This window comes from Rhineura floridana, chromosome 15, assembly GCF_030035675.1.
Source record: "Rhineura floridana isolate rRhiFlo1 chromosome 15, rRhiFlo1.hap2, whole genome shotgun sequence".
NCBI classification, from domain to species: Eukaryota; Metazoa; Chordata; class Lepidosauria; order Squamata; family Rhineuridae; genus Rhineura; species Rhineura floridana.
Genome location: NC_084494.1, coordinates 35,925,650 through 35,936,563, shown reverse-complemented (window position 1 = coordinate 35,936,563; position 10,914 = coordinate 35,925,650). Strand labels below are relative to the sequence as shown.

Sequence of the window (10,914 nt, the reverse complement as noted above, 5' to 3'; positions counted from 1 at the left end):
AAACAGTCTCAGAAGAACCCCTTGGAACTAAAGAGACTTAGGTAGTTTATTGTCTCTCTCTCTCTGTGCCCAGTTTGAGTGGGCACTAGAAGCCACTTATCTCAAAAGGAGGAATGGCAGCACATGAAGCAAGTTGGTAGGTAGATTTGTAGAGCTCATCCGGTCTGTTCCTTGCCAAGAACTCTTTATTTACTGTGATTTGTTTTTTAAAAAATGGCCTCTTGGTCCTGCAGTGTACACTTCTTCCATTAGGCTGGACCATCAACCTTACTTCTCCAGCAGACTTGTAACATTGCAAGAATCCCCTTGAACAGCTAGAACAGCAAAGGTGTGTTTTCTCCCTTCTACATACAGAGCTGGCTTCCTCATCTCACTGCAATTTGAAAATTAAGCAGGATCAGACAGAAGTACAACTCTTACTACCACACACCTTCCCCTTTAAAGCACCACAACTGAGGACAGAATCCACAAGGCCAGATCAGTAACTGAAGAGAACCAGCCAGCATGCAGTGACACTCCTTCTCATCCCCATTAAGTGGAGGGAGAGGGAGGGAGAGAGAAAGAGATTATATGTTTGTGTGTAGTCCTCACAAAATAGCAGGAGTTAGAAATCATCCTGAATCAGCAAGCAATAATTAGGCTGTGGTGGAAGATTCAAGGGGCAGCAGCCCAAAGTGGTGGGAGGTGGTTCAGTCGAATATCTCATTGACCAAGCAAGATATATACTAGCAAGGAAGAGCATCCTAAATCCAAACAGTTGTTAATAAGAGGTCCTTCAGAGGGAGATGTTTGGCATTAGATCCTTAGAGAAGGCACAGAAATGACACACCAGGTAGGAAAACTCAATGCTCACCAGCCCAAGGACCACAGCCAAAGTGACCCTCATCTTTGTCAGGTGCAAGTCAGACAGGAACTTTTCCAGCCCCTTTATGCTCCTCTTCCTCCTCCCCCTGTGGGATTTTTCTCTAGCGTTATGCATGCATAAAGGATGGTGGAACAGCCTGCTTTCCTTTTTACAGTCTAAACAAACCAAAAGAAGTTTGTTATTTACACAAAAGCTTCATTAGCGTATGAGAATATAAAAACTTGTGAGGAATGCTTGCAAGGGAAGTTTCCAATCACATAATTCTGACATAGATAAGAATTTTAAATGTGGTTCTAAAATAAGGAGTACGTAATTCAGCTTTTTTATAGGAGAGAGTCAGTTTGCTTAAGATTGGGTTCTGTATGCTGGAAAGAGGCAGAATAAAGGTGAAATTTTGTTTTGGAAAGGATTGGGGTTTCTCTCCCCTCCCCCCCCCCGGCCTACTGAATTTAACACAAACATCCTTGAAATGTTAAAAATAGCAGTAAACCACAGGTTCTGTTTTAAAGTGCGAAGAGACAGAAAGGGTGGCATAGGGATTACGCCCTTGTGTCCTCCCAGGGGTACCGTGGAAATTCTAGTTAAAACTGCCATGTTACTGAGAATAAGTAGATTTCTCTCTCTCCCCCACCCCCCAAACACACTCACTTCACATGCACGCACACACACACACAGGACAGTTTGCCAGGCACTGCTGATATACAGCCACCATTCCATTCAATGGTGCCTGCACAGGAAACATTGAGTATCCCAAGTGGTTCACTTCTTGCCTCTTTCCTGCACATAAACCCACAGAAAATGCAAGGAAAGAAACAGGTCACACAGTAGCAAAGCTGGGTGCACTGCATGCCCAACAGGCACCCTGGTGAGGAAAAGACCACAGTTAGTTTAAGAGCTGATATGAACATACAGTGGCTTCAGGTGTGGGCAAAGGGCAAGAGCCAGTGCACTGAGACAGGGTGTACCACAGAGTGGTGCCAGGGCACATAAACACACACACTGCATGAAATCAGAGGTGGGGGGGAGTGGCAGAAGCAGCTCAGTAACAGCATGTAAAGAAGGTCCATGCATTGCACTTATGACTCATGACCACTTTCAGTGATGCTGGAAAGGCAGCTAATCCTAGTGCTTTACGTTTTGCCCAAAGGCTTTAAAAACTTGCCGTCATTCCCACACACACATGCTACCATCCCATGACACAGTCACTCCCTGAACCACCTTCATCATGGAAACCAACTCCATGCACTGAGTCATCAAGGAGAGAATGGATCAGGAGTCTGCTCCCTAGAACCCATCAGGCCACTTAGAGCATTTGGGTAGGAGTGACCAGAAACAAAGTCTTAATGAGTGTCTCTTTTTAAGAGGTATTTCCAGCTCAGCTCTCTGCCTCCAAAACTACCAGGTACTCAGCCACTCCAGAAGACCACAGCAACATGGAAACAGAGGGCTTTCAAAATAGCTCCGGCGATGCTCTTCTCCTGGCCCACTACTTGCAACTCTAAGGTTTGGGGGGAAAATATTGGCTTGCACTTCCCTCAACTTCATTCCTGCATCATTTTTAAAAAGCTATGGTACTAGTCACATCACTTGCATCCAAGCCCGTGCCCACACACACTCTCACACACAAACATTAGCAACAGTGTCTGTTAACATAGTGTTCTACGGGAATTAAATCCCAAGTCTGACAGCAAATCATCATCTGTGTTTGCAAAACACACACTCACCTTACACTCTCTCCTCTGTTAAGTGCCAACACCAATATTTTGCAGGAGACGGGGGGGGGGGGGTCTGCGGCAAGAGATGTTAATGATTTGTCAAATGAAGACAGCAGAACCAGCCAGACCAAACCTGGACTATCCTCACCCCACCCTGCCAGGGAACCTCTGCCACACAAATTATCTGCTCAAGTAAAAAGGAGCCATTGTCCCACACTACTTTGCCAGATTAAAAACAACCCAACCAGCAGATCATGGGGATGCTAGAAAAAGTGTTCCTCATTTTTTTGTTGTTTCAAGGTAAGTTTCTCCCCCCTTTATGATTGGCCACTACTTAAAAGTCAAGAGAAAGTTCTATTCCAGCTTTGCCAAAACATAAAAGAAGCCTTTCTTTCCAATGTGTTGGTCCAAACCTTCCGAGCAGCTATACTGGGATGGTGAGAGCTGGTCTAAGCTAAAATGATGGATGGTCCCCCAAAGAGGCAAGATGTCCAGCAGTGCACAACACGCCTTGGTTATAGCTCATGGAATGTGTTTGGGGGAGGTCTCCATATCTTGTCAGGCTCTAGCAGTTCTTCTCCCTTCATGCACAGGACAGATTCCCAAACACTCATCCAAAGCGACCAATTGAAGACCCATCCAGCTGAGCTTGGCAGTATTCACATGAATTCTACAGGTGTGATTGGGTAAGAACCGATCAAATCCAGCATTCAAAGACAGGTCCAGACCCTTCCTGCTCCAAGGAATGTCCGTCGCCATCCTTGACCCAGCAGGTCCTTCCGTGCCAGGCACTGAGGCACAACCAAGGCGTCACAACTGTCTGATGCTCCAGTTTGTCCCTGCTCTTCTATCAGGCCACTGAAGTTTGCAACAGGTGGTGTGGGGGGAGAGAGGGCCAAACAGATGGCGGGGTTGAGTTTCCAGTCTCTGTTCCACATGTACAAAGAGAAGTAGACCTCGATTTCCTCCTGTGCCAAGGTTCACAGTGTGTGCTGCTCAGCCTGAAGCTGGGGTGGAAGAAGGGGCTGGAGAGGAGACTGTGGTGAGGGAGGAGGAGTCTGTGGAGGGGATGGCTGGGCTATCACAGGTGTTGAGGAGAGGAAAGGCGTGCTGGCAGGAATAGCAGAGGGAGAACTGGGCATGGCACCAGGGGGCTCAATGATCGGCCGATTGTAGAAAAAGAAGGGACACTGATGGATGAAGAGTTCTATGATTGTCTGATAAATACGCGTAGCGGTGAGAGCATCCATGGTACTGAAGTCGGGCCTCATCAAGGTGGGCCAGAAGCAAATGGAGAGGTTCTCACTTGTCATCAGATTGATTTTGCTGTTGTGGCTCACTCTGAAAGACATGGGAGACACCACCACACAAGATTAGCAAGGTCTGCTCACAACCACAGGGGAGTTGTGCACTACTGCACAAGAGGAAGGCATACCCTACACTTTCTGAAGGAGGGTCTTACACAGGAATTGTAGAGATTAGGGGCTAGCTGTGGGGCAGGCTAACCCCTGACCCAAGCTCCTGCTGCAGGGCCGTTGCCTTTCCCCAATCATGTGTGTCTCTCGCAGCTGCTGGTATCCCAGTTATGCTCTTCTTATGATACTGGGTATGTGAAGTAAGGTAGGAGAGACAGCAAGAGGTGTTGATAGTCCCCAGGAACAGGAGGTGTGGTCACAGAGGCAACGGAGGGGGAGGAGATGAGGCAAAGTTTAGGTGGCCTGGATAGAGATGGCAGATCAACCAAAGTCTGCAGGCTACACCAGATCCACCTGTCATCTCCAACCAGCCTACCTAAACTTTGCTTCATCTCCTCCCCACTTTTTTATTCAGATCAGTCAGAATGGTTTAAAAAATACTAAAGAGGAGAGATTATTTTGCCTCCTCTCGTTCTATAAGGATTTAAAGAGCAGAGCAGGGCTGACAATAATATTCCTCCAATGAATACATCCAGAACTGAAACACAGAGATTAAAACTGGCCTTCAAAAATGCATTCACATCTATACAAGAAGAGTGGAAAATCTTTTCACCACCTTGCTTTTCTGAACTGTAAAGCTGTTAGAGTGATGCCAAGAACACACCTTCAAGTGTTGCAGGGTTATTATAAGCTGTATTGTGGGCTGTGAGAACAGAACCAGAGGGCTGGTGGTTATTTTGAACTCATTAACTGGGAATCTTAAGAGTACAGCCTTGCGAATATGACCTCTGACAAGCTGCAAATGCCCTCTGGCCGTGGCTAATGAAATTGGGGAGACAGCAGGCCTAATACAGCCTCTGCCCGAGCACTGCTGCCAATTTCTGGAGAAGCAGGATTTACCAAACTTAATGAGACCCCTGATAAATGGAGGCTTGCTTAATTGGGAGAAATGTCAGGGAAGAGATTCTCTTCAGGCAGGCTCCACCACACCATTGTGGCTGTGAAATGACCCAACTTTAGCTTTACACAACTCCAGTGCTTGTTAAGAAACCAACAGCTAAAACTAAGGTGACATCCCCTCCGCTCCCCCATTTGCATCTCAGAGGGACAGAAGAAATATGTGTTGACCATACTTGTTCAAGTGAGAGATAACATATTTGAAGACCTCGTGGTTTTCCTTGGGAAATTTCTTCAGCACCTCTTTAAGTGCATGCAACTTCTGCTCTCTGTCATTGATCTCTGTTTAACAGGGAAACAGCCAGAATTCAGAATTTTTCAAGAAGCAAAGTTACTCATGATCTCAATTATCCAAATGCAACTTGAAAAGCCTGCAACTGATGCTTAAGGAGTAAAATGCATAAATAAAAATCACACAAGGCCTTCCCCAAAATGGTACCTGACACCCCTTTGTGTCCATCAATCCAAAGAGCAAATACAGTCCATTTGTTAAACACTGAGGGCTTCATAGTGGAGAATCACAGCTAATTTGCAGGCAATGAAAATAATGTCCTTTTGTTTTATCACTATGACAGGTGCCAGACCACATTCAGTTTACAAATTGCATTTGTTCTGCAACAGTCTGCTTGCAATGGTTATCCTCCATTAAGGGTTCAAACTTAAAAATTAATATGGAAACTGCTGGGGAACTAAAATAAAATGAAGCTGAGCTTATTTCTACTGCCTCGCTTGATAACCAGTACTGTTGATTATGAAAGCTAGAAGTATATTTTTTTATAAAAAAATTGAAGATGACATAATCAGGATTTTAACGGAGGCCCATAGGCAAGTCTAGGTGTCCCCTGCAGACCACTTACTACCCATTCCTGTTCTAAAAAGAAACTGTTTTAAAATAAATTGCCTGACAGGTCAACTTTTTAAAATGCATGTTCCTTCAAGATCCAAATACTAGGAAGAAAATCGCTGCTTCCTGATTGGTTTCAGGGTCTTCAGTGTGTAATTATGAATATGCTAATTTTCTACATAGCTAGCAAACTTTCCTATGAAGGCCTCTTTTCCTTTTGAAGTATATAAGCATCACAGGGGTAAATTTGTCTTTTCCACCCTAAGACCTTTTGCATCTTATATCACCAAAAAAAGAAAGGGACAAGCACCATCTCTCAGAAATCTACTGGAGGTCACCTCTAAGGCAGTGGGGTACCAAAGCTCAGAGACTACTTGGATAGTCCAAGAAAGTTATAATATTTAAACACTGCACAGCATCAAGTCTTTTTCAAGCCCTGACAACTCTTGATGCACAGCTTGTAACAACTAGAAGCCTGCATTCAATGCAGTGGTCCCAATCCTGTGGACTTCTCTCCCAACTGAGAGTAGACAGGCACCCTTTTTGTTGAACTTCAGGTGCATGATTTTTCCCCCAGCAGGCATTTTAAGGTAGTGTTTGGTTTTATGATAATTGTATTGTTTTGTTTTATGTATGGCTCATTTTAATGCATGTCCCTTAGAAATGTGAATGATTAAGTGGTATATAGATCTTAAATATATATATAGGTCTTAAACAAACTCTGAGCATGTCTGAAATTAAATTCTGAAATGGACAGAATTATTTCAGATCTAAACCAGTGTCTTAGATCTGCACCAAAGTGGTTCCTGCAGAAACATGACAGTTGCTGTTCAAAGCAGTTCTGTGACCAAAATTGTGACTGGTGTAGTGGATCTTCTGTCTTGCTTTCTTTTTAAACCCAAAGAGCAGCTGTGTGCGATGCCTGATTTCACAGAAGAAATCTCTTGAGGTGGGATGCAGTGTGAGAGAATGTGGGGTTGCCTAGGCTTTGGTTGAGTAAACCCAAATGAGGAAAACACTTCTAGAATGCATATACCTGTTACCTGTTGGGTCGATGACAGGAAACTGGTCCAGCACATATTGCTGGTTTACTAATATAGTGGTATGGTTTGCTTCTATCTGCTGCTGTATTTTGTATGCCGATTGTAGTGTGTCATGTGGGCTTTGCTGCATTTGTTAAATTACCTGCTTTTTATGGCTCTACTGTGCAAACCTCTCTGGGTTGGATGCTTAATAGCTTAGTTAATTTGTTTCAAAGGGTTTTAAGAAGCTGAGCATGTTGCAAAACAAAACTGAACAGGGTACACATGCCAGTTTTGATTATGTGAAATCATCCAGTAAGAAGGCATCCAAGGAGTGGAAGACTGTTCATAATTTTTATAGTACCATCATGGACCACTAATTACACCAATGAAAGGATCCAGCCGAATCTGTGACACACCAGCAACCTCATGCCACATGATTCTGCTATTTAGGGGAGGTTTCACATTTCTCACTAGGTATAAAAAGCTATGCTTTGAGTGGACAGATATATTGATTCCTCCACAAGTGCTATCTTGAGGAAACACTCATGGGACACTGTGCAACCAATGAGTATTTACTATCCTACAAACTGATTGTGTCCTAAAGGCTGGAAGTCATTCAGATTCACAGTACTATCTCCTCGGTTGTAACAACTGCACTCTCTCGTTTGGGGCAGCTCCATTTGATATCTAAGGCCACCTTGCTTTAACCTTTCCCACGTCACTTTCCAATGTCTTTTGATCTCAGCAACCCCTTTGCTATGTACTGTGGAACAAGGAGGCCAGGCAAGTTCAACAAATGCCTGCCTCAATCATGCTGATTTTTACAATACTAAATATATCTTCAGACTAGTACATATGCTAAAAGGTTTAAAAACAAGTGCATTCTGCAATTCCAAAATAAGTTACAAGAGGCTCAGCTAGCTCATTTTATCATACAATAATAAAGTGCCAAATGGTCTTCAACCAGCACTGGTTATCCAGGCTATTTTGGGGGGAGGATGGGGTCAAATGTTAAAGAATCCCATTTCTTTTAAAGGGGATAGCACAAGAGAATTTCCCAGTGGATTAGTTTCTTGGCTCAGAACTGTTCCTCACCCATGCTGAAGCCTGTCATGTTGTGCCCAATACATTGATCGAGGCAAATATTGCACCTCAGGTTTTCATTCAGTGTAAACCAGGAATGGGGAACCTGTGGTCCTCTAGATGTTGGACAACATCTTCCTGATGGCTGATAGGGGTAGGAGTCCAAAATATCTGGAGGGCCACACGATCATCATCCCTGGTGTAATCAGTTACATTATAAAATCAAGTGACTGCTGTTTCTTATCAAGATTGGTAAAAAAAAATTACAATCCAGAAGATGCTGCCTCAGCAGCTGACACACAATAGAATTCTTTTCCGTGCTACTTTATTTTCTAGTTCTAGATGTCGCCACAGCAAGACTCAGGACTATTCACTAAATCCCCCCAGGGGGAAAATGTTCTTTTAAAAGAAAATATTTTAAACAGCCCTGTCAGAAGAACTGACTATAATTCTTCTGTGGAGAATTTGTTTGGTCAATTTTAAAGATTATTTGTGCCTAGCACAATTTGTGCATGCAACTCAGAAAGAACCACAGCATTATACCTGCTTTTAAACCGGAATACGAAAGAAAAAGCAGTTTTTAAAAAGCACACCCATTGACAGCTAAGCATGTAGCAGCCAAGAGTGGTCCTTAAGGATCTTGTGCAAGTCACCACATTGAGAATTTGAAAGCAGGCCTGTGAAACACAGGTCTTATATTTAAGGCAATTCTATAACTTCTTCAAATACCCTAGCTGTTAGCTACTTTCTTAAAATGTAGATCCTCAGTCTGTTGTTCTATTATCTGTGACTTTTGATCTTTATTAAGGTGGCAGCCTGTTATGTATTGGGAAAATGTTATCAGCAAGAGAATCCCAGGATATATTGCAGAATCTAAAGAACATAAGAATGGATTAAAAGGTTAGCAAGAGTATTCACAACCATTTCCTAACTCTCTTGCTATAAGCCATACACACGTTATGTTGGCAACATAATGGAAGTGAATCAAGATGGAAAAATATGAAATTAAAACCTGCACATGCAGGTCAGCAGTTATGAACATGGTTTCCTGAACAGAAGGAAAGTCAAATTTGACACTAGGTGAGAAATGTAGAAAATCTCTAATAATGGAAAAAATAATGACTTCTTATCACCAATTAATGCATACTCACTGTGGGCCTCCACCAGTTCGATCTGCATGTTGTAAGGTACCAGGGGGTCAGGCAGTTCTGAGAAGAAGCTCTTCATGGCTCCAGCTACAGCATTAACAGTGAAGTCTTTCTCTGCAAGGTCCAGATTGTGATCTACAAGGAGAAGATTTAATGGTCACACCTTGCTAAGTGCTGCAAGGAGACACACAAATTTCAGCTATTATTGTTACAAGTATCAGATCAATCAATGAATGAAAAAGAATTATCCCTGCTATTGCCAGATTACTTACAGGAGAATTATACCGACTACTGTAGTACAGCAGAGGTGCATGTATCTATGTACGTAGAATGATAGTTAGGACTTGGACAATTGATATATTTTGAATTTTTAGCAATTGGAGATCAAGTGCACACTAATTCAGATATTGCTGCTATAACGAGCGCACAATACCTAACACTTTGGAAAGTCAATTTGTAACCTGGCCATTCCTTGTGCCAGTATGTGTATCAACAGGAGAATTAACACAGCATTACAGAGATTGGCATTTCTACTATTGCAGTGAAGAGATCCAGAAATACACATGTGTATATTTCTAAGGTTTGTTACAGATGGGCCTTACCTTGATCAAACTGCCGCTGTAAACTTTCCATCTCAGACTTGTTTCCACTCACCCGATAGATACCTTCAGTGCCCAACCCTGGTAAAAGAAAAATAATGTTAGAGCAAAAATGCAGGTCTAAAGGCAACATCAACAGAGAAAAAATGTCTTGAGAAACAGAACAGAAAATTTCTGCCTGCAAAAAGAAAATTGCAGATATGTTCCAGGGTATGGTGTGAAGGCAGATGAGGCTACCATATTTCTGAAGTTCTGGGTCTGGTCAGTGCCTGGATAGGTGCTCATCTGGGAACCATGTGTATGCTACCTTGGGTTCCATGATGGATGAGAGGTGGGATATAAATGTAAGAAAATAAATGAATAAATGGCCATGTCACACTAGAATAGGAAGCATATGCATGCAGAATAGGAGCAAAAACAAGAGAAAGGAGTAGAACATTTGGGCTTGTATCTTGCTGCATTACGGAAGGATTGTAAAGTATTTTCCATAGATGATATCTGCAGCAACAACTTAGTTCACTTGTATTGCCTTATCTAAATCCACGGTCAAACTTTCTGAATAGATGCCACTGAAGACGACTTGTCTCAAGTCGAAACGCGTCTGGCCTATTTATTGTGATATGTGGTGTATTTTTTTTAAAGGGAGGGGCAGAAAGAGAGAAGGGGTGGCCGTGCCCACTCCCTGATCTGGCCCCTCACACTCATAAAATCACAGAACAGTAGAATGGGAAGGGGCCTATAAGGCTATCTAGTCTAACCCCTGCTCAATGCAGAAATCCAACTTAACTCATACCCAACAGGTGGCTGTCCAGCTACCTCTTGAATGTCTCCAGTGTTGGAGAGCCCATCACCTCCCTAGGTAATGGGTTCCATTGTCATACCGCTTAACAGTTAGGAAAATTTTCCTGATATTTAGCTGAAATCTGGCTTCCTGTAACTTGAGCCCATTATTCTGTGTCCTGCACTCTAGGATGATCGAGAAGAGATCCTGGCCCTCCTCTGTGTGACAACCTTTCAAGGACTTGAAGAGTGCTATCATATCCCCCCTCAGTTGTCTCTTCTCAAGGCTAAACATGCCCAGTTCTTTCAGTCTCTCCTCATAGGGCTTTGTTTCCAGTCCCGTGATCATCCTTGTTGCCCTCCTCTGAACCTGTTCCAGTTTGTCTGCATCCTCCTTAAAGTACGGTGTTCAGAACTGGATACAGTACTCAAGATGAGGCCTAACCAGTGCCAAATAGAGAAGAATTAATACTTCATGCGATT

The 10,914-nt window shown here is 43.1% G+C and overlaps 1 protein-coding gene across 2 annotated transcripts in view; it reads right to left on the bottom strand.

Annotated features, from left to right (window-relative positions):
• Positions 1-535: 535 nt before the first annotated feature.
• The window catches only part of ARHGAP35 (Rho GTPase activating protein 35), a 76,310-nt gene continuing 65,931 nt past the window's right edge, over positions 536-10,914 (bottom strand). For both annotated transcript variants that reach the window (XM_061596419.1, XM_061596418.1), the window contains 4 exons: positions 9,655-9,732; positions 9,056-9,187; positions 5,129-5,234; positions 536-3,921 (listed from right to left, as the gene is read on the bottom strand). In XM_061596419.1, coding sequence (XP_061452403.1) covers positions 3,561-3,921; positions 5,129-5,234; positions 9,056-9,187; positions 9,655-9,732 — 677 coding nt within the window. In that variant the 3' untranslated portion in view covers positions 536-3,560. The remainder of the gene's footprint in view (positions 3,922-5,128; positions 5,235-9,055; positions 9,188-9,654; positions 9,733-10,914) is intronic.